We start from the raw sequence: 24922 nt of genomic DNA, 5'->3' as shown, positions 1-24922 counted from the left end.
GTCTCTTATTTTAAAGTTCTGTCACCACATGCCGAACAACAAATCAACAAAAATTAAAATATACATTTTACCAATAAACAAATACCTTCCTGAACTCTGATTAGTTGTATACTGCTTTTAACCATTGTTTTAATCACTGTTTCATCATCTTATACATTACTCATATACTGAGTTTATTAAGTAACTGAATTGCTTAAAATTAATGTCTATGACTTCCTTCTGATTATATGAACTAGTTTTGCATTAAACATAAAGCATTTTACACTTTCTTTGGTCCCACAGAAGAAAATACACAGTGTAGCTTTAACCCAAATTACAAAAGTGCAAAACATGGACTTTTATGGTGGCTTACTGACTGTATTAGCATTAGTATAGGACTATGTGTGCTCTAGCTTAGCCGTTCACATAGCCTGGTATCTCCATTCACACAGCTTCTGATGATATGACACTAACTCTGCTAAACATAGGTTTTGGCCGTTATACATGTTTTCACAGACATTATGTCTGTTTCACAGGACCATTCTTGTCTATTATTTATCTACATTTTACACACAGCTTACCGAAAAAAAGGAGGAAACAGGTTACGAGGAGCGTACTCGGTGCGTGGTCTGTACGCAGTCTCATCACGTACTGACTAAACTTCTTCTGCCAGTGTCAGCTACTGATCCGTAAGACACCGTGCGCCCTCTGCTGGTGAAACCTATATTAGCACTATTTTTTAGCGAAAGAGACCCTAACTTTTTAAATAAAAATTAATGAGGGGGGTGTGACTATTTGCATGTATTTATCTATGACATAGTGCCACGCATACGCCCTATAAAGCAACACTGAATACATCACTCAGGGCCTGCTCCTGTGCTGCCATGATTAGTGTCTCTGTGCTGTGCTTCAGTCCAGCCATTGATAGGACTTGTTCTTTGGCCACTTCAGTAATGTACCGGTGGTACATCCCATGCAGGGGCTTTCCCTCCCATGATGGTTCTTCTATCTCATGTTCCTCCAGATTCCATTGTCTTAGACATTCACTAAGTGCTTCATCCCTTGGTGCCATCTTCCTGATGTATTCGTGGAGCTTAGATGTTTCATCTTGGATAGTGGCCTTGATGCTCACTAGTCTCCGGCCCCCTTCTTTGCACTTAGTGTATAGTCGCTGGACACTGGACTTGGAGTGGAACCCTCCATGTATGGTGAGCAGCTTCTGTGGTTTGACGTCTGTGGTCTGAGCTTCCTCCTTTGGCCAGCTTATTATCCCAGCAGGGTATCGGATCACTGGCAGGGTTGTAGCTGTTAATTGCCCGGTTCTTTTTCTTACCATTGAGCTGACTTCTCAGTACTTGTCTCACTCATTGCAGGTATTTAGCTATGGCAGCTTTCCTTGTGGCTTCTTCATGGTTGCCATTCGCCTGTGGTATGGCCAGGTACTTGTAGCTTTACTCCACATCTGTTATCCTGCCCTCTTGGAGTGCAATGCCCTCCGTATGGATGACCTTCCCTCCCTTTGTTATCATCCGCCCACATTTCTCTAGTACGAATGACATTCCAATGTCCCTGCTGTAAATCCTGGTAGTGTGGATCAGTGAGTCGATGTCTCACTGTTAGCGTACAGCTTAATGTCATCCATGTACAGGAGGTGGCTGATAGTGGCCCCATTCCTGAGTTGGTATCCATAGTCAGTCTTGTGATTAGTTGGCGGAGGGGGTTCATGCCAATACGGAACAGCAGCAGGGACAGGGCATCTCCTTGATATATGCCACATTTGATGGAAACTTGTGCAATTGTCTTGAAGTTGACCTCTATCTATCTATCTATCTATCTATGTAATTGTGTTTTTTTTTTCTTTTACTATTATTGTTCCTTTTAAGTTTAGTGTTGTACTTGCATTTTTACCATTTAATATTTTTTTGTTGTTCTGTCATAGTTGGACAAATTGAATGACTATATCAGCTGCTCCAAATAACTAAGATAGCATTGAATTCAGCGCAGTTTCCGATTGCCTTTTTTTTTTAAATGTCTGCAATTTATTCCAAATTATAAAATTGTATTTTATTTTCATTATTCTATTGGTTGTGCAAATAATGCACCATTGAGCAACATTTGAAGCTTGAAGACAAACGTAAGTTATTTAAAAATTAATGTTATTCTCGCACAATATTTCTCATTTAATCACACATTTAGAAAATGTCTACTTGCCTTTACATGACAGGCAGATGTTACAGATGATTATGTTTCCTTGTTTATGTGAATTACATGTCCATATTTTTAATGTCAACGGTCCAAAATGAAAAGGTCATATCCACTTTTCCTTTTGGGTTAAAGATTTATTACAATAAAAGTGTTGAAAGATATCACCTGCAAGTGTGTCAGCAGTGCTGAGCTGCAAGACATTTGGTGTTTGATATGCAAAGCACTTCTAAAGAGGACATTTTGTCCTAATGGGATTCTCCTAAATCATTTCCTTTATAAAGAGAAGTTGGTACCACAGAAGCTCATTTGTGTGGCTTAGTTTGGCTGCAATAAGTTTGCGGTTCTGTTGTCTTGAACTGACTGACCAGATGCCGTTTTGGCACGGCCTGTGTTGATGTTTAGACAGTCCTTTCAGTTCACTACAGAGGCTGCTGTGGCGTGGACAGTGGTTGAAGTTATTCATCTTGCGTTGAACAGAGTCTTTTCAGTGCTGTGAACTGGCTGCTGGGGTTTCTTTACGGCTGTGGACACTGGACAGGAGCACAGAGTGGAAGGGATTTCTCTTTCCTCTGGAATACTAATGGCCGGCTTTTGTCACCTATCTGTTTCCTCCACCTTCAGTCGGCATACCCCTTCCTCTCTATCCCTCACCATCCATCTCTCTCCTTCTTCCTTTTTCACTGCTTTTGTCACCCGATTCTCAATTCTCCTGCAATCCTCCCCTCAAAACCAATTATTCTGTCTGTTGCCCCCACTCCCATCTCTGCCCCCTCGCAATGTCAAGCACCACATACTCACACATGATCAAACACATTTGCAAACACACTCACACACACAATCACACACACTTATACGCTCAGTTCTCCTCTCCTTTCCCCGTCTAACTTGTTCTCTCTTTCACTTACTCGCTCGCCCAGTCGTATTTTCAATGGTGGCTTTTGTCCCTTTCATCTCCTCGAAAACAAAGGATTCTTGTGAGCGCAGGACAGAGGGAAGACGAGGGCTGGAGAGCCGGACAGGGAGGAAGAGATCCTAACCTTAGTCTGGTCATCTACTGAGAAATAAAAAGTTAGTTCGGAGAAGGAATGGATCAGAGTTACTTTCACTAATAAAAATATTTGGTTCAATCTTTTTGTATTTTCATCATCCAAACATTTATGAATGGCTTATAACAGCATTTATAACTTACTATTACCAACCAGAAGATGTTCTTTCAATCATTAGTGCGGTTTATCGTCCTTTTTATTCATTATGTTGTTTTAAAACTCTTTTATCGAGATGATGATATTTATAATAATAATAAAAGTAAAGTTGATCCCTAAGGAGGAATTGAAATGACAAACTTATGAAAATATATATTTAAATATGACAAATATGTGTAAAAAAAAGGTTAAATAAAATAAATCATGCTCATATTTAGTGAAATATATCCCAAATATTGAACAGAAATTATGTTGGAAAAAAACAAAAGAAAAACCAAATCAACTCTGGAGTACCTGCACATGTGGGTTATCTTCAGTTCCTCACACAGTCATACACGGCCATGCTTGTTAGGTTCAGTAGTGTTTCTAAATTTTGTGTGAGCACATGGTTTTCTTAGTGGTTTCCATGTGCTGGACTGGTAACCTGTCCAGGGTGCACCTTGCCTCTTTGCTAGCTGCTGGTATAGGCTCATGCCCAGTGGCGGTCCTAGCTTGTTTTACAACCCGGGCCCTTAGCGAACAACCTGGTGGCTCCGACATAATCCATGAGAATGTTCTGCTTCTGCTTTAATGTGCTGCATGTTTTATATGTTACTGCAATGGAACAAACCTTCACAGTCCAATTAGTTTATTTATCACAGCTAAATATTGGTGTATAAAACCAAAACTTTATTGAAATACTATTTAAGAAGCAGTTGGTGACTAGTAATATTTGCATTGTGGCCTACCGTCTGAAATCCTCCCCAGCAGGTGAGACGTGTCCCTCAAAGGAAAAATCCATATTTCCCCAAACTTGACCTGGAAATGGGTGTAAATGAAACATTTTCTTCTGCTGTCATAACTGCTGTGCTCTAACACATACATGTATATATATAGTTCCCTCCCCTTCTCATGTACGGTGCACAGCATCACTGCACCCTAGGTGCTTGCCCACATCACCTGTAACAAAAACCGCCTCTTAGCATGTGGAGGAAATGAACGGATGGTTAAAAACTCAGGATTAAATACTTCAAAGTGTCCCAGAAGACATTAAGACACTTGTAAATTTGCCATTCAGTATTCGATAAATGGTTGCCCATGGATCTTCTGCTAAAGACATCACTGTTTCAGGACTCTTCACCATGGTAACCCAGAAAAGTGAGACACTTGTTGCATTAATATTGCTATGAATTATGAGTGTGATAGTTAGGATGGTTCTTCTAATCCAAGCAATGAGTTTTTTTCTAAACTAAACAAAGTGATTTTCTACATAAACCCCAAAGTAAAAACAGCTAACAGTTCAATAACAACATCCCATTAGATCTGAACCGCAGTTCTACAATTCAAAAGCTTATTTTTCATTATTTCCTTTTTCTTTGTTTGTTAAAAGTTCTGTATCTTATTAGATACAGATGTAAATCACTGCTCTGCATGTTGACACTGAAGAGGAATCTGCTGAAATCTTGGTCAGATTGATCAACACATGATCAGACACGTGGTCATGGCTGACCGGGGGGTTTGGGTTTTTACACACCAAGCTGACAAATGTCTGGCATGTAGTTCATAGAAATGCAGGTGGCAATGTAACCAGAGAACAAATGGCTAATTTACACACAACTTTTTCTCAATTTCATCTTCATTTCCTCAAAACAAGGAACACTTTCACAACACTGTGGCCAACAAATGGAAAGAAAAAAGACAAGAATGACCCAAGTGAGACTGTCTCATTTTGACCTAACATAAAACAAAACACTAAACACGCTGCCATGTTTTTCTGTCTAACTTTCTGTCTGAGCCGTGTCCTCTTGTACTCAGGGAAAATCGTACATCCTGGGCAACGCTCCAAAGTTGTCTTTGCTGTCTGTCTTTGTGCTGTTTTGTTTATGACATGAGGAGGCCTGGCAGGGTGCCTCTTGTCTGCGCTGGTTCTTGGCTGGTTTGGCAAAGAAGAACCCGACGGCGTCTTACTGTGTCATTTTCATGTTGTAGTCATCATGACAATAACATGGTGATGTTGTGCTTTTGCCTGGCTGTGCCCCCCCACAGTGAACTGCAAAGTTATCAGTCTTTCAAAACATCTGAGGCTAAAAATAACTTAGGCCTTATTTACTCTCTCCTCATAAAATATCATATCAAAAGTTGTATTATTGAAATCCAATTTTTAAGATATTTAAAGCTCTGGAAGCTGCCATATTGTATGAGTGCAATGCATTTTGGGTGATGATGTGATGCAGTTTCATTGAACAGTCACCTTGTCAGTAATAATACAAGTTCTGTAAAACATCGCTGTGTTCTGATGCTTCAGAATAATGAGGAAAATAATGTTATCTCCTTTTAATTTCTTTCTTGTATTAGTTTGAAATTATGCATCTAATTTTCCAATGTTTCAATGTTTCTGTAAATCAATCACCCTGCTGTGGAATTGTGAAATGCAAATAAACTTGCCCTACCTTCAGTCAGCTTTTACAGCCATGTCCTTGCTACTTCTCCTCTGATAAATTTGATACAAGAACAAAAAGGCCTTACTCATGATGCTTATTTTCCATATAGCTAATAAAATGTGCATTTATTAGCATCTGTACAAGATAAAAACAGGCACATTGAAATTCTTGTGCTTGTCCTTCAGTCAAATAACAAACAAGCAAACAATGCATTCAAGAAAAAAAAGTGCAAGGAGCATAAAGTAAAGAACTACTTGTAATTCTTGTCTCTTTACTAAAATGATTCATTCTCATTATCAGCTGTATATTAGTGTATACTATGTTGAGATTCTGTTTAATCAATGCAAGTATTCAGTGAGAGTATATTACAGTGAATGTTTAAATCATTTGGAACATCTAATGACATTTAAAGACAAATAGAAAAATGCAGGTTTTGTCCTTTAAAGCACGGCTATTCAACTGATCAGTCTACTTGGACTGGTCCACTGCCCATCAAGTCCTAAATAGTACATTCATAATTTAAAAGCAGCAACTAAGCAGTAAGCACACCACTTAGAGGCATTCTGTGACACTATGTAACACTGCGAGTTTGTTGCGGCCTCCGCTCCGACAGTTTGGGAGAGGTAAGTGTTTTTTTTCTTAGTAAATAAAGGAAGGAGACGCAGACAACGTCTTCATGCCATTTCACTTTTATTAAGAAGAACACGTCATCACTGTGCAAGTGCATGACAAAATTCCCTGCTGGTTAAAAGTAATCGAGCATGCAATCATCAAACTCCTATTTGCACACAATACTGATGCCTTTTGTACTGTATTGAATGTTCCCAGTTGTGGCAATCATGAACAATGCTATCATAAAATATGCATTTTTAACCTTTAAACTCCTGCAAATCCACTATTAACTTTTCCAAATGTGCACAATACATCAACTACTTTTACAATCTGTAATCTGTGACAAGTTTACACTGGTAACAGAAGGTCAAAGACACTGGCTTGCTATGAAAAATAGTCAAAAGAGAAGAGGTTGACAGCAAAAACAGAACATTTTAAAACAAGTGGACTGATGAGCATGTGCACATCAAAAATACTGAGGAAATCTCAGCACCTTTCAGCACATAAAGAATATAATGTGCGGAGGCACTTCCAGATGACCCACGCCAAATTTGACAACAATTATTCACCAGGCTCAGACGCTTACCAGACAAAGAAAAACAAAAAACACTTACCAAAACTACCAACAAAGTTCTTTTAACTCTTAAGCACAGAAATGGTCTGTGTGAATGTTTTTCATGTCTTAAATGGAGATTTTGACTAGTCGATAATGATAGTTGTAGAGTTTTTAAATGATAAATTTTCTCTTTTGCACCAAAAGGCAGCAGGTAATGTCACTGTGAGTTCATGTGACTGTGATTTAAGTAATAAATGTGAAACTCTTTTGATTTTTTGTGTTAACTGTACTTCCAAAATAAGGATAAAGGTTGAGGGGAAGGTGTGACCCACTGTCCCAAGCCTTTCTGACAACTTGGCCAATGGAAAAGTAGTTGAACAGTCCTGCTTTAAACAAACAAATAGCGTTTTAACAGTTAGTGGTATTGTACCTCTTTCCAACTGGTCGATTGGTTTGAAAGTCTAACACAAAAGTGTATGTTTACAGTATGTGTAGGCAGGAGCTCTGTTGGGTTCAGAGTTCAACTGGACATGGCGAAACTCGGTCACATGCTGCTGCTCCGGACCACGCCTCCCTCCCCCTTCTCCCCCTGCTCTTCTTAGTATTCATAGCACAGACCTCAACACAGATCTCTATTCATTCACTCACTGTGAGCTTTAACACGGAGGGAGGCGAGACAAGGGTCAGAAAGGACAGGAAAGGACAGAGCGTATCAGATCGCCCTGGTTCTTAGGCTTTTGTTTGTGTTGTACTGGTTTTTGGTTTTGTTATATTAACTCGGAAGAAGAGAGATGGTTTATAACAAAAAGCCTGTTGAGCAAACAAGAGCCAGTAGGATGGAAGAAAAGAATATGAAGGATGTGGAGAAAGAGAAACTGTAGCTCAGATGAAAACAAGATTGTTGAGAGCATAAAGACAGCAGATGATACAGTAAGAATAAGTATAAATGGTGCCCAGCGTGGGGGATTTTTCTTTAGTTAATAAAACTAATGATGCTTAAGGACCCACTTATACCAGCCTATTACTGCTCCATCATGGTCAAGCAGGCCTTTCATACACTCAGAACAAATACAAGTGACGATGATACAGTTTCAGTATAATGGCTGGACGGTCAAATCAAATATAATTAAACAGAAAAAATGGATTTTTAAAAAATAATTAAATGAAAATATGCATTGTTGTAGTACAACTTATTTATTGTCATAAAAAGCCATGATTGCTGGAGGCAGGAAGGATCTCCTACCCTCCTGCTGTTCTGGAAGTTGTTGTAATACAGCTGAAGAAGCCTCTGACTGAACACACAATGCTATTTAATCATAATGTTGTGCTAAGAGTATGGCACATTAAGCAGCTTGTAGAAAATGCACTAAACAGCCATGTGAATAATAAACTTGTATATGAGGGTAGAACATCTGATTCTAATGCAATAAATACATAAAATGCTTTACAGAAGATTTTAAAACATGACGACAGCATTCGCTGTGAATGTGTGTAAAAGATGTGGCTGACCTGCAGGTCAGTATTATTTTGAAGTGTTACACTGTCTGAGTCTGACTGAATTACTTCATGATTTACCTGATTAATTGGTTTACTTTAGTTTTGTTCATATCTAATGGTGACATATTCATGCATGTTGTTTGTTGAATATGAACTAAAACGTCATTCTATTGACTTTTAGTTTGGTAAATATCTCCTCAATTCAAGGAGGATGAACTAAATCTGAACGCATTTAAAGTGGCTCTGTTATGCTATTTCTAGTTTTCTGAGCTTTCCACAGTGTTATAGTGTTGAATACTCATCAAACATATGAGCAGTGCTGTTTTTTTTTTTTTTAATCACCTCAACGCACATTTGAGTTTTCCAGCACTCTCTACGTTTGGTTTCCATGGTGACGGAAAAGTTGGTTTTAGATAGTTTTTTCTACTTCAAAATTTTAGTGATGTCCCTGGGGAGGTACTCAGTGATTTGTCATCTTTTTTAAGTTGTGCACATTCGCGAGAAGAAAGCCACACCCACCTTCACTACTCCCAGCAGTTGACCAATCAGGCAGGGCATAGGGCGGAGCTTTCTGGCAGAGACTGATCTGAGAGGATCAATACAAAATGAATGAAGGGGTTTGTGGAAAAACTTGATTATTTCTTGCTCTTCTGGACTTGCATATTGAAATAAATTACACTTAAATGTGTATAATAGAGCCACTTTAAACAACATTTCATAGATGAACATGGTAAAATCTTTTGCAATTAAATGAGCTAATTTTACATTAGTTGCTGCATTTAATGCCACTAATAAACAACTACTATGTAACAAAATTAGTAAGTGAAATGACTAAATACTAAAGTGTTCGACTTCATTTTCTAGAAGTAGCTGCCTCCATTGTTAGAGGCAAAATGGCAGAAGATGACCACTGGTTTGAATTAAGGAGGTCAGCATCCTTGATTCAAACATAAAGACCCCTTTTCTTTCACTAAGGAAAGATCTTTAGTTTGTGCTCATCAGAAATAAGTAGGTGCCCGTGCAACCAACACGTGAATGAGCTTTCACTGACTTAAATGGACCACCCTGGACAGCTACACCGCTGTCAAGTTAAAAATGTGCTTTTAATCCCTTTATTCTTTCCTTCTGTTCATGATCACCTTCCTCTCCTCTCCGATGTTCCACTCTGTCACTTTTCTCATTCACGTTATCGCATTCTCTCTCTCCTGTCCTTCTGCACACATCCTGCACCTTTTCACTTGAAACCACCTGTTGTGCACCACCTAAACAACCTCTGTTCTTTTCTTCTCACCATCTTTCCTGTCTTTTTACTCGCTTTATAAACCCTTTTTGCACGCCTCTCCTCATCACATTCCAATGTCTCCTCTGTCCATTTCCATCACCATGCAGCACCAGCCATGACCTCAGCGACTCCGCCATCCTCAGAAAGCTCCTCCCCACAGAAAGTATGCCACACCCAGACGCAGACTGACATCACAAAGCCCCTGCTGGGCTCCACAGGAGCGACTGGAAGTGCTGGTGCGGGTGGAGGAGGAACGGGAGGTGGAGGACCCAGCGCTCTACGAAGGAGGCGAAGGGTCCTCTCTAAAGATGGACGAAGCAATGTGCGCATCGAGCATGTCAGTGGAAGAGGGGCGCTGTACCTGCGTGACCTCTGGACAACTTTCCTGGACATGCAATGGCGCTATAAGTTCTTCCTCTTTTCTGCTACCTTTGCTGGGACCTGGTTCCTGTTTGGAGTGCTTTGGTATCTGGTGGCCCTGGTGCATGGAGACCTGATTGGTAAGGAACTAAAACAAAAGATGATGGAAAGTTATGGTTCAAAATCTTGGTCCAAATCATATATGTAAATTATTTAATAACAGCTGCACAAGTGCACTTTTTGTGACATGAATATGCAGCATATAGTCACACACTGAATGCTAGAAACAGTGATTAGAGACCCTCTGGAACAAAAAACCCTCCTGGAAACGCTTTTGCAGAACAAAAAAGAAGAATCCATCCCATCATGAACAGGTTAAAGTCAAGCCAAGTATTTATTTAAGACATATACTGACCCAGTAATTTCAAAACACAAACAACCTTTTTCTACTTTGTTTACAGTTTTCTTGTATATTTCAGGCAATTATATTGTTTCATCAAACTCCTGCAAAGCTGCCTTGATTTTGTCCTGTAAAATGTCTTGACACAAATTCAAATGAAATGTTTTAAATGACACAAAACCCCACAGTTTGGGGATCTCCAAACCATCCCAGTGCTATAGAAAGCTTTTGTAAGCTTTGTACACCTACAGTCATAGATGGAAATTTCTACAACCTACACTTTCATTTATTTTTAGTTGGAAATTTTGATTTAATCAAACACTTGGACTTGTCATATGCAAAATGGTCTACTTACATTTTCCAATTGAGGTGATTACTCACTGAATTCACTAGAGATAGGAAAAGAACAATCATACATCTGCCTTGGAGTGAGGCTCTTTCTTTTGTCTTTTTGGTTGTGATTTGGGTAAAAATCTGACATGTTTAAAAAGTAATCCTGACTCACCAGGGGTCTCTCTGTCCCCCTAGCCCACTTTATTTTGCATTGCAGAGGAAGATGACTGTCCAACTGTTTGGGATAATATTTTATAGACATATATATATTAAAAAAAAAGAAAAAAGAAAAACAAAACAAAACAAACAATCAAACAAAACATTTATTCACAATTGATTTAGTACCTTTCACATTTGGATGACTTAAGTCTGTCATATCGTCCTGTATAGATCTGGAGTAAATTATAGGCATGTCAAGTGTGCTTTGGAAAATTAGTAAAAAAGTAAAAGCAATACACAGTATTGAAGATACTGATCAACCTGATCATCCTTGCATGTATTTTAGTTAAATTGCAACTATTACTTCTTATATATGTAGCTTATTTTCTACTCCTCATGCCAAATTAAATACATAATTAAAGTAAAGGCTAAGTCTGAAATGAAAGTTAAAAGAATTATAACTTCATTCATGTTTTCAGTCCCTGTAAAAACATTCCAGGTTTCTTTTCTTTATTATGACAGAAACAACAAAGCAGACATAAAAGACAACATGCTTGGTGTTCTTGTGCAGTGTGTTGCAACTCTGACTAAACACCAAGCTAAACTGTGTCGAATGAAGACAGAGTTGTTGTAATGTACCTCATTTACTTTAACAATTCTTCAGTAAAAACTGTAACAAAATATTACAGAGTACATTCAGTATACACATAAACAATATCAATGTACAAAGCTGTCAATACAGTTTAATAATGATATATGTAACTTAATAGAGTAAATGTAACTGTTTCTTTACAGTATCAACAAGCTTTAACAAATATAAACTAAGTTCCCATAACTCACAGTTTATGAAATAAATGTTAAAAAAATGCCACTATCTTAGTTTATGAACGTTATTTTCATGAACTTGACTGTGGATGATAATGGATGAAGTTCAGAGCATGCTGCCACAAAGCTTAGTGCTGGAATCAAACACCACCCTGATTAGGTTTGGCTTTTGTGGATGGTATACCCCAAAGGAAGGTAGGTACCAGCACTCTTCCTCTTTGCACAATGGTGGGTGGTGCCACCTCAGCATGACCATTAGTGAATTTTCTCCATGACTGCAAAATGCTGCTCTTGTATCTCAGGCCTTCTCTTCAAAGTTTGCTGCAAAGAGTTGAATCGCTTAACTGCATGCTTTTTGTTGTTTGGGAGAAGCTGGCGTGGTTCCTTGAATGGAAATGGTACTGCCCAATCGCCCTTGTCGTCTCTTTAGACAGCTGTCTCCATGATTTTTCAAAAGAGAATGTCTTTCCTTGACAAGGCGGGTTGATGGGCGTGCTTGGTTTGAGTGAAGACTGTGTGTCCCAGCATCTTCTCCATTGGTTTAATGGGCTTGCGGATATCCTGCGCCATATCTTTAACACACATGAAGCTCGAGCAGGGTTTGAAGATGGAATGGTGACCGCTGTCCGATATGTTGGTCTTAAATGCATGGACTTCAGGCGTATGTACTTTGCCAGAGCACACCTCACATATCCCTGCAAAGCTAAATCTGTGCGCTGAGCAAACAAATGTGGTCCGTTCACCTGCTCTCTGACTTTATGAACTCTCAGCACATCTCTTCCAAGGAGGAGTAAGGTTTCTGTTTGTGGGTCCAGGTCAGGTAAAAGCCTGGAAATGTGCTTAATATGGGGTTGGTGCAAAATCGCGTCTGGTGTTGGGATTTCAGCTCGGCTATTTGGGACAGCTTGCCACCCAAAGAGAGGTGGAAGAGAGATGAGGGCTTTACCATCCAGTCACCCAAACCAAAATCCTCCTGCTTGCTTGCCATATGTTTTCACTATTCCAGAACAAGTTTTAAGGTTGTGAGGGGACGGCTCATGCTCAACACCAAACTTCTCAAAGAATTCTGGTCAAGCCAGAGAGAGATTGCTCTGGTCGTCAAGAATTACGTAGGCTTTGATGGTGCTGTCTTTCTAACTTTTATGAAAAATTTTTGCAAGACAGATCTTGGAGCAGGAACGACCCCACTGACCTGGCCTACAAACTTCTGTGCAACTCGCATTTACATGAGGCATATTCGACTGTTATCCCTCCCTGCCGTTCTCTTGCGGTGATGGAGGAGCCGTGGGAGTTTGAGTGGATGGAACTGGATGCATACCTGCATCATGATCTGTACTTCCACATTCAGAGCACCCTATAAAGACCTTGCAATCTTTGGCAAGGTGAGAGGCTGAAAAGCAGAATTTGAAACATGTTCCTTTCTCTTTGAGGAAGACCTTTCTGTTACCAAAAGGTTTGTGCCTGAATGTCCTATATCTTTTAAAGGGGTTTGGTTTGTTATGCAGAGGCCAGTTTTTGTTCAAGTCCATACTGGTTGGGGAAACTGTATGGACTGTAATGGGTTTGTTGGTGATATTTTCTGCAACGAGTTTGTCAGGTTTTATGGTGGTTGTTGTAGGGCCATGATACATGAAGCTAGGGTAATTTCTAATCTTAACTTTGCGACAGGCAAAGCTGCAAAAATATTCAAATGAGGGAAAACAACCACAGTTTTCTTCTTTATAGAATGAACCTGAAGACACCCATTTCTCCTGATGTCCATATAGGCGTTTGTCCACGATGGATGCAATTCCTCAAGATGTATCCAGGTATGACAGATTGGTCAGGTAGCCATATTCTTTGACACTTTGGATTTCCATGAGAAGATTGCTGAGTTCTTGTAATTCGGTGCTTTCTTTGGTTGAGATCCTGGGAAAGCTGTCCAGTCCCTGAAACAATGACTTTTCTATCATTTCAGGGGCAGTGTAGGAGTTATGTAATCTCTTCCATGATTTCTGAAGTGCCAGATTGGTGGCATAAAGCTATATTGCGACAAAGGTAGTTCAGCAGATGGATCTTTCAGGGGTGCAGCAACAGATGAGTTCTGAAGAGGAATATGTGACTGAACATATTGCCCTGTTCACTGAATCCCAATGTTTCTTCATTTTTCTTTTTCTGCATCCATCTCAGAATGAGCTGCTGTGGCTTCTTCCAGCACTTGAGCCTCAATAGTAGCTGCATCTGCTTCCCGTTTTAGTGTTAGCATTTCTAATTCCGTATCAATCCTAGCTGCTTTCACTAATTCTGTGCTTCTTGTGTTTTTCTTTCTGCCTCTTTAGCAGCCTTTTCCATTCTAAGTTTTGCTTCCTCTCTTGCATATGATGTTCTTACTTTTGCAGCTTCAGCTTTTGCTCTGGCTTGAGCTACTTTTCCAGATTACATTGAGCTTTTGATGCTCCCAATGCTGCGTGCGGATGATCTGTGACTTGCAGCTATGTTGACCCACTTTAATCATCAAATTTTGCCTTTTTACTTTGGTGTTCTCATGCAGTGTGTTGGAACTCTGAATAATCACTCAGCTAAACCGCGTAGAATGAAGACAGAGTCGTCGTTAGGTCCATTATTTACTTTAACAATTCTTCACCGACATCCGGTAAAAACTAACACAATATTACAGAGTACATTCAGTATACACATAAACAATATCAATGTACAAAGTTGTCAATACAGTTTAATAATAACATATATAAATAAATAAAGTAAATATAACTGTTACTTCACCTTATCAACAAGTTTGAACAAGTTCCCATAACTCACAGTTTATAAAATAAATAAGTTTGAACAAGTTCCCATAACTCACAGTTTATAAAATAAATGTTAAAAAAAATGATGATTGACAGTGGATGATGATGGATGAAGTTTAGAGCACCCATAACATGTCTACCATGCTTGTCAAGAGAGCCAGGAAGTTACCCAACAAGAAGTGACGTCAACTACTGGCTCTTTCAAAATAAAACTTCCTGTGTAACCAAATCTTTTATTGTAATTAACTTATCTCTTCAAATAAAAAACAACTAGCTAAGAACTGCATCAACCAAAAAAATATAAACACATGCCTTAAAGTCATAACAACATGCCCCTTTGTAATTTGTTTGCACCAAATGCATCTTCTGTTGTTCCTCTCTTCTGCCAGAGTTTGATCCCCCCTCCAACCATACACCATGTGTAATGGAGGTGAAGACCCTGACGGGGGCCTTCCTCTTCTCTCTGGAGTCCCAGACCACAATTGGCTACGGTTTCCGGTGCATCACAGAGGAGTGTCCTGTGGCAATAGTTCTCCTCATTGTTCAGCTGGTCATCACCATGGTGATGGAGATTTTTATCACGGGTACATTTCTTGCAAAGGTAATATTTAGTAAAGTGGCAAAATGTGATTGTTAAATGGTTATTTAAAAAAATTGCAACCCATTTCAAACATAGGTGATGCTAATAATCCTCAGTACTTACTGCATGTATCTATCTATTTAAAATCTTTATATGTTTTCCATAACTTCATGACTTGTTTATAGAAATGGTTTATGTGGTATTATTAACACTCTCTAAAGCAAGCCCTAGACACCTTTAATGAATTATCAATTTTAAGGTTATCAGCATGTTATCAGTTATCCTCACATATTATTTACCTTCTTATCTGTCAAAACCAGTAATTTCCTCCTATCCAAGTATCTTTTTGTCAACATGTATGTTTGTTAAATATTACTCTATTAATATTTCCTTTTCTTTTAAACATATCAGTCAGTATCAGTCAGTATTTCTTGTACTTACAGATAAAACATGCAGCCTTGTAAATGATTGCTGAGGGTTATGAGAAATGTTGACAACAGTGACAGGAATCCATCTTTATTTATGTTTCATTTCCTCCTCCTGCAGGTTGCCCGTCCCAAAAAGAGAGGTGAGACAGTGAAGTTCAGTCAACATGCTGTTGTGTCCAATCACGAGGGATGTCCTTGTCTCATGATACGAGTGGCAAACATGCGCAAAAGCCTGTTATTAGGTTGTCAGGTAAAAAAACGTCTTTGACTATTTATCTTTTAGGAATTGTTTGTTATCCCTGTGTGTTTTACTCTTGGACTTTAGTTTGGAGCTTATATTTGTGAGATTTGTCAGTATTAACCCTGAAGAGCCCAGTAAGGACATATAGTATACATACAGTTTCTGAGACATTTGGCATCACTTTATGGTACAAACTTGACTCAAAATCCTGTTGAACACAATCTGATTATGGTCTTGTGCCTCTTAAGGGACACCAGAAAGCAGAAGATTAAACTATGAGAATTTTGACATCACATTGTATTAATGGTAAATAAATTTTTTTCCAATAAACCAGCCCCTTGCCACCAGTTCTGATCGAAACCATTAGTGCAACTCGTTTTCTCTGTTTGGCCTCAGCAGGGATTCAACAATCCAAAGTTTAGCTTTAATCTCAGAATCCTGCTGGTTTGTGAACTGGACACATCCACTGAGTGAATATTACTGCAAGGTCACATCACCTTTCACGGCGATGTCGGCCATTGCAGGTATTAAAGCTGGGGCCTTCTGGTTACAGGATGCCTTCTTCATCTACATTTACTGACTACATCTTGGCTCCCAGGTGACGGGGAAGTTGCTTCAGACGTCCCTGACAAAGGAGGGCGAGACGGTGCGGCTGGATCAGCGCAATGTGCCTTTCCAAGTGGACACGTCCAGCGACAGCCCTTTCCTCATCATCCCACTGACTTTCTACCACATCATCGATGACAACAGCCCCCTCAAAGCCTGGGCAGCAAAAGGTAGATTCCAGCTACGGTGTTCAGATCAACAAGTATGAATCTGTATCAGATATTAATATTGGAAACTTACAGCATATTGAAAGTTTACAGAAGTTTAAACCTGAACAAACAGTGCTATTGTCACTTTGTGAATAGTATGTAGCAAATCTCAGCCATTTAATGACAAAAAAAATCCTTTCACTTAGAACTTCTAGGTTTATACTAATATACTAAATGTGTGGTGCAGCGAGTATGTATGTGTGTGTAGGTGTGTTGGTATTTACAGTCATGTGCTGCGTGCTTGGCTGTCTCTAGCTATCCGCAGTTGGGCTTGTTTGGCACTGGAGGAGAGGGTTTCTCTGGCTGGAATGTGTGTGAGAGAGACTGCCCAAGACACCCCTCATTAGAGCACAATACTGTACAGTCTGGGGTGCTGACACAAAACCTGCACAGATCCACTTACACCAGCTCAGACCTCTTATCACTGGAAGCCACATCAGTACTAAACAGCTCGTATTTACACTTGGACGAGCAATTACTACAGGATGTTTTTCTTTTTAAAATATTCCATGTCTTTTTTCTTGAAATCATATCCATATTTTTAATTCTGCATGCTTTCCTTTCCCTTTATGTACCTTATGTCTTCACAAGATGCTTCTGTGCTGTTAATCTTGTATTTCCTGTGACTTGAACTGTAACCACATCGAATGACTAACAGCTAGTTTTATTGCTTCTCGCTGCCTGTATCTGTACTGCTTCCTGTCATAGAGATACATAATGAAATAAAGCAGCTGGAATGACATTAAACATAATCCTAAAATACTGTTATTTTGGTACCTAAATATGCGGTGCAGGCTCATTTCTGTTTTGGTTTATTTATAGAGAAACACATTGCAAAAAAGTCTTCAATATCCAGTCCAAGTAATTCTAATTAAAATGCAATATAGCTTATTAAAACAGCAGTGAATACATTTTTTAGCAAACAAATCCAATAGATTACATTAAATTTCTTTTATTTAGCATGTAGGCGGCTGTGGAGAGAAAAACTCCTCTTTAACAGGGAGAGACCTCCATCAGGATTAGGAGGGTGATAACTGACCTTATTTGTCGGGAGTGAGGAAAATGCAGATCTCAGGTGGAAGAGTAGATCATCTAGTAACAGGAAGGTTGCAGTTCAAATCCTGCTTCCCTGTCAATTTGCTGCTTTGTCCTTTTGCAAACCACTTCCTACATGTGTGACATTGCAGGTGTGCATGAATATGTATGACTGTTTGATGGTGGTTAGACAGGTTGTTATTATTGGATCGCCTGCCACATGTTCACAGGACAGCCGTGGCTACACAGCCTACTATCCCCAAGGCATGAATGAGGAGCAAAAGAATCAGGGATTCACAGTAAAATTCTTTGGGTTCCTTGAAAAGTGACACTATTAATTTTCCGACACGAAAGGTTAAAACACAAGACCAGAGATCCCTCATGAGAGAGAGAAAGACAGAAAGTTCATAGTAATAATAGCAGAAAGTCATGGAGACATGGTCAGTGCATCATGGAGGTCCATCAGCGTACTATAACGGTGTAATCAGACCAAACGCATTTTGAGAGTCAAGCGGCAGGTTTCCATGTAAAGTCTATGGGGAGGCGCGGCAAGGGGGCGTCGAGCTCAACGTGTGTCAAAAGCCAGAGATGGGCAAAGCTGAACTTTGGCCGCTTGATGCGGCCAAACCAATCAGAGCGATCAACTCGCAGCTCCTGGAGAATTCCTGTGGTGAACCCAGACACGGGGCTGAGATGTGATTACTCGGTGCAATATTTAGGATAACCATTCCTTGCTGAAAAGTTGAATGTTACTGATTTGGCAACGTAGCAGGATACGTTGCCTAGCAACGCTTTGTTTGGGCTCTCTGCTGAGCGGCTCTTGTTGCATTAACACTGACTATTACTACTCTACGACAACGTCCTCTAGCTTTATTTATTAAATAAAACCATGCCATCTCTCTACTGAATCCGCCATCATTCAAACTGACCAGAAGAAAAGCGCCGCCTTTCCCTCCTCTCTTTTCCACCGCGTTCGCTTCAGGCACAAGTGGCAGACGCCGGAGGAGCATTGGGAGCGTTTTGGGCGTCGGACACAAAAGCGGCAGTTTAGTGACCAGCGTCGAGCGTTTTGAGCATTTTCGAAAAAACGAGTTTGGTCTGAACACACCGTAAGAGATTTGGTTTATGCCTACTTTAAGTATAGAGAGGATTACTTCCAGAAACCAAACTGGGAGCTTGTTTCACAAGGGTTTTCCTGATGGAGGCTTGCTATCCAGTTCCACTTTTGGAATGTCATTAGTTTCATTTCCATTATATTTTTATGCTAAATAAAAGTGATATTTGTAAGTTTCAACAAACAACAATTGCGATTTGGAGGTGCTTCCATTGAACAGTGTTTATGAGATTTTTCGAGAACTGCGACTTATGCCATGTAGCCACTTAGCATTTAGGGGTGGGAAAATCAAATCGAAAATTCATATATCGGGAAATTTTTGCTTCACAATTTTAAAATAGATTTTTTAACAAAAAAAATATTTTTTTTTCCAAATAAAGAAAGATACTTTTTTTAAAAAAAAATCTTTTTACTTGTCTTCTTGGGCATTATAGCAGCAGAATGATGGTCTGGCTACTATGCTGTTTTTTCCTAATTGAAAATAATAAAAATAATGAGAAAAAGAAATCTACAAAAATGATAAAAATCAGCAATATCAAAGAATTGTGAGAATAGCAATTTAAATCGAAATGGCACCCATAAAATCAGAAACGAATTGAACTGAATTTTATCGGGAAAACAGCACATCGTCACAGCCCTTGTAGCGTTATTTTGGGGTTTTTTGGGGGTCTGGTCATGATGCATTGTCACATCAGGAGATACATAAATGCGAAAAAAGGGTTTCCATTACACTTCTGCGATATATTTCTGTATTGAAACATCTGAAACACCACCTTATTGAAAAGTAAAAATGTTTTCGCGATATTTGAGACTTTTTAAAAAAAAAATTAGGTATTTCTATTAGCAGTTTTTTTTATTGCGATATTTAGTTTTAGCTCAATTCTAGGTGTAATAGAAACACATATATTGACAGCCCGCAACAGTGAAAGAAAAGTGCTCTGCCAATTAAATATGTTACAATGATGTCTATACAATATGAAGTTTATATACAATGAAGTCTATATAATTTTATATAGAGTGGCACTTGGTCATTAAAAGCTAAACATGTCAGAAAAAAACACCAATCAAAACTCAGGCATACAGTCTTTAATCCAAAAGTTTCAGCTTTATTCTTTATTATAAAACATCTGCGTTTCACATCACTGACAGACTGATGAGTCGGTCACATGAGTGGGGAAACACCTTTTCCATCTTCTTAAACCATCCATCCATTTGTCTTGTTTTATCCTTAGTGATGTAAAAGTGTTATGTATTGAAATGAATTAAAATGTTTTGTTTCCCTGTTTCTGTCATTTCACTGAGAGACTGGCTGTCTGTCATTTTGAAAGCTGGCAGCACCAGTCTCAGTCCCTCCATGCACCAGAGCGGCGTTGGCAACATTTGGTTGCTCCAAATAGTACACTGTTGATGGCAACACTGACATCAATGGTGTGTTTGAGTGTTTTTGTGAATGAAGAAGAATTTGAAAAGCACATTGTTGATTCCTGCACAGATTCAAAAGTGCTGTATAAACTTACAGGTTAAAAAACAAAACATAACCAAGTTTCTGCTGCTGAGGGTTTATTTTGACTCTGCATGACTCCAACTTTACAATCCTGCATGGAATCAATGAAAATACATTATTGATTTACAGATAAGAGTTCATTTGGAACACAAATCACATTCATGAGCAATACTCATGACTGAGCAAGATTCTTTACTGCTGAGCTTCAGAGCCTCCTGCAAGGCTTCTGACAACAGAACTTCTGCAGGGAACTTTGCTCTCAGGATCATCACATTTGTCTGCAGCGCAACAGTGTGTGAACCTTTTTTGGCATTATGTGTTCATGACTATGAATCATTCTATCTGAAGGAGGACACTGTGGAGACGTTGTATAGGAAGGTTCAAACCACTGAGCTGAAATTCAACCACTGTGCTCTACACAAAACACAAAAGTATGTGTGTCATCAGACTTTGAGAGGTCTAAATTATTCATAATGAAACTCAAAAGGATAAAAAGTGAGAAACCATGGTGAGTAACTTCTGGCATGGCTCTTAAAAACGAAAGCAGATTAATTCAGAAAGCTCCATACGTGTGAAACAAGAGTTGCATGGCTGAGCAGCTGTTTGCATGTTGAAAATGTAGCTTTCATGCACTCAATCAAATGAACATAGAATCTATTTTGAAGTTGTTACAATCAGTGAACTAAGCTTACAATCTGCCATATAAATGTAACTTTTTCAAGGAATCACAGATTTTCCTGAATATTTGGATTAAATTCATTGCAGTTAAGTTACAGTCAAGCTACTTCACACAACAATGCCGTTGTGAATATTTTAGGAGCTCTGCGGGATAAATCATCAGCCATTAAATTATGCAAACTGGTGCAAACTGGTGGAGGAACCACAAACTGACAGAGGAGACTGCAGCTCTCAGAGTAAAGCCAGTTATCAGTTCAAGCAGATGCACCCCCCACAAAAACAAAAACAAAAACACAGCAACAAAGAGAATCTTTCAGTCATTTTTGTGTCACAGTGTTTAAAGATTGTTGCGAAAGCTGCTGTTTTCGCCTTGGTTGGAGTGATGTTGGGTCTGGGGGAGGGTAAGTTGTTTAGACAGATGACAGTCTGCATTTCTGAGTGAGGCCTGTTGATGCAGGTGTGTGTTCACTTGAGTGCACATGTCTGCTGACATGCCCTTTGGGAAATGTGTGTTGATGTCAGACAAATATACTTTTTCAGTGTGTTCTAATAATAAGTTTTACCCGGTGCTTGGTCTGTGGAGCATTGCTGGTACGTTGGAGTTTCTAGTTTGTTTGCTTTTTATAATGTCAGGATTTCAGGGCTTTGCAAGTCAGTCTGTTTTTATTTTGGAGACTTTAGTATGTGTGGGTGCTGTGAGCTGTCACACTGACCCCAAGTGACCTACAATTCATCTTTAAACACTCCTTGTGATTATTGTGTGTACTCTTTTTGTCTGTGGTGGCATATTTCAGTCAATCTGTGTGATAAAAAGAGAAGTGAAAACAACTGTAGTCTGCAAAGGAGTGATCAGATGGTGTGTTTGGTGGAAAAAAGTTGATTTGTTTGGTTCTTTTGAAACCTCAGTTCTTCTTTGTCCTCCAGGTGGCGGCTGGGCTGACCCTGAACTGGCTGACTTCGAGCTGCTGGTGATCATGAGCGCCACGGTTGAGCCGACTTCTGCAACCTGCCAGGTTCGAACATCCTACCTTCCGGATGAGATACTCTGGGGTTATGAGTTTCCCCCCGTTGTCTCCTTGTCTCCTTCAGGAAAATACGTGGCCGATTTTGCCTTTTTTGACAAAGTGGCAAAAACCAAAACTCCGCCCTTTTTCAACCAGGCCCTGCCACCAAACACACAAACACAGACCACCCACCTCCGCAGTGGAAAGCAGGATGGAACGGATCCAGAGAAGATGCGACTAGAGGAGAGCTACAGAGGGGAGGAGAGAGGGCGAGAAAGGGGGCGCATCAGAGACAGTAGTCCTCTTAGTGTGCGCATCAGTAATGTTTGAAGACACAAAAAAACAGGAAGTGGTTACAGGAAGTGCTCTGTGACAGAGATATAAGATTAACACTGAATGAGAGAAGAAACTAGCTGCTCAAAAGAATACATCTCACATTTCTCCCCCGCATGCAGATGAAACCCCTCTGCCTACACAGGTGCCAAATGTGGACCACAAGGCAGGAAATTAGACACCTGAGCACCCGCACCATCGCACCCAACAAACAAAGAAAATCACAAGTCGGTAAACAATGTGCTGCAGATATCTGCATCCAGCAGGAAGGGAGCGAATTGCAAACCTGACTGTTACAAACTTGCAGCACGGTTTCTATGTACTCGACGTGAAATTAGACTTGAATTCACTTTTCTTTTTGGAAGGCCTGATATACTGAATTACACTTTAACACTGGAGAAATCTTTGTCTTCCTTGTTCCTTTTCTGTCTGTAGTTGGAGCTAAACATGTTTTTATTAAAGGAAATATAAAGAAAAAAAAGATTAAAAAAAAAAGGTGCCTGCAGTAGTAAGAAAGGAGTGAATGCTCTGCCTCTAAAGCTTGTTGTTGCTCTTGTTTAAGTTGGCAAGAACTTATTTTTGGTTACGGTAAATTCATACGTCACAGGAAGCCTTGTCACATTTTTATACTTTCTCAATGCCTCGAACAGCATTTTATTAAAACGACCCGTCGAAAGTTATTTACATTTTTTCATCAGCATAAAAGTGAAAGTAGCGACTTTCTGCTTCAGGCTTTTCTGACATCTACTTCAAGTTCGCACCAAAACATACAATTATTCCTGGATGACAAAATTTTGCTTGGATGATGTGTCAGGGAAAGCTCCTAACTATGAAACCACGACTTTGAGAATATAACGGAAACAAAAAACCAAGTTCTTGTTCCTGTGCAGCCTTAGGGGCTCATTTATGCTCACGTTATAAACCATAATACACTGTAAAATCTGACAAGTTGACCTAATTCACATAAAAAAATTAAAAAAAAAAAAATCACATCTGTGATTACACAGATGTGATTAGACCAAACCTGTGTGAATCAAAAGTGGTAAATTACAAAATCTTGTTTTATACACATTATAATTTGAAGTTTACTTTACTCATATTCACTGATTGGTTTTTCACCTGCTTTTGCAACAGAAATATGGTGAGAGATTGGTTTTTCATGAACTAACAGGCATGACATTTTTAGTTTATCCCTTTAATGCATCATGTCCACTGCAGTGGGCACTTATTTAAAGCTGTTTTCATGTATATTCATATGCGAGGATGGTATCTTTGAAATTGTGCCACTTCACGTTGCCACTTACTGAATAATAAACAGATATAGTATAAAATTTCATATATACATGTACATATAATTACCAATTTTACCTCAGTGATAAACAGGACAAGAAAATGACACTAGTCAATTTTTATAGAATATTTTTATTATATAAATATGACAATACATTATTTTATAAATATTTCTGTAGAATAGATACAATAAATAAACTAAATAAAAAGTCAAATAATTTTGAAGACAAAGAAAAGTGTCTGTATAAGTCTGTAGAAGTAAAATACTGCATGTGAAAAAAAATGTGACACTGATTTATAACAATTCATGCATGAGAGGGTTAATTCAAACTGTTTATCTGAGTAAAACCTTGAATACGATTTTGTGTCAAGTGAATCATTGACCAACCTAGTTATATCAAAGTACTACTGGGGTTTTTCCAACAATTGTGAAGCTACTGAGCTAAAAGTACAACATTTTGTACAGTGAATTACCTCTAAGTTGTTGTCTGTAGAAGTCAACAGCATTGTGCACTGACCCATTAGATTTTACAGTGTAGATATTTCTGTATTATGTCAAATATCACTGCTCACATACTGCTGTGTGTACTTTAGTAGGCATGGTTGTCAGGCCATACATTGACCTGGGGGCAGTTCAGAGTTCACTTTGGTGTTCCAACATTTATTCATTCATTTATCATCCAAAACCACTTGATTCGATTAAAGGTCGGGGGGAGCTGGAGCCTATCCCAGCAGCCTTTGGGCGAGGGGAAGGGTACTCAAGAGAGACAAGTCACCAGTCCATTGCTGGCCGTTTTCCAACATCAGTTTCCATAACAATATACGACAGCAAGCAATGTGGCAGTGGAGGAGAACATGAAAATACACATTTTCAGAGACACTCATCAAAATAGGAAGCACAGTAGATGGTAATGGTCTGTGTGGTCTATCAATAATGTCATGGCTTCTTCTTCTTTGTTTTTTTTTCCTCTTGTTGCATGTGAGTTATACTGCTCAACGCTGCCCTCATTACTTCCAGGATTACAGCTCCAGTGCATCCAAAATCTCTCTGAAAATATATTAAAATACCCACAAAATGGCTGCAGAGGACAAACTGATAGATCCAGCTATATACACATCGAACACGGAGCATAAATGAGCCCTACTTTTACACTTTCTAACATGTGAAGGGAAGATCTGGGAATCGGTAATTTACCTTCAGAGAACTGAAAACCACAGTGGCTTCTACAAAGCATGAAAAACCTGCTCCAGAGTCTAATAATCTTACTGTCTTTGGAAAAAAGTTGG

At 39.1% G+C, this 24922-nt stretch overlaps 1 protein-coding gene across 1 annotated transcript; it reads left to right on the top strand.

The window, feature by feature from the left end:
* Positions 1 to 9868: 9868 nt before the first annotated feature.
* kcnj10a (potassium inwardly rectifying channel subfamily J member 10a) lies at positions 9869 to 22342 on the top strand (the record flags this gene model as incomplete). Its single annotated transcript, XM_079257556.1, has 5 exons — positions 9869 to 10253; positions 15003 to 15214; positions 15740 to 15871; positions 16461 to 16638; positions 21933 to 22342. 5 exons carry the CDS (start codon positions 9869 to 9871, stop codon positions 22340 to 22342), a joined length of 1317 nt encoding a protein of 438 aa, XP_079113682.1.
* Positions 22343 to 24922: the final 2580 nt, after the last annotated feature.

The sequence above is a fragment of the Telmatherina bonti genome, assembly GCF_933228915.1.
Source record: "Telmatherina bonti genome assembly, chromosome: 18".
NCBI lineage: Eukaryota > Metazoa > Chordata > Actinopteri > Atheriniformes > Telmatherinidae > Telmatherina > Telmatherina bonti.
The sequence above is the reverse complement of the archived record's forward strand: the minus strand, read 5'-3'. Positions and strand labels throughout refer to the sequence as shown.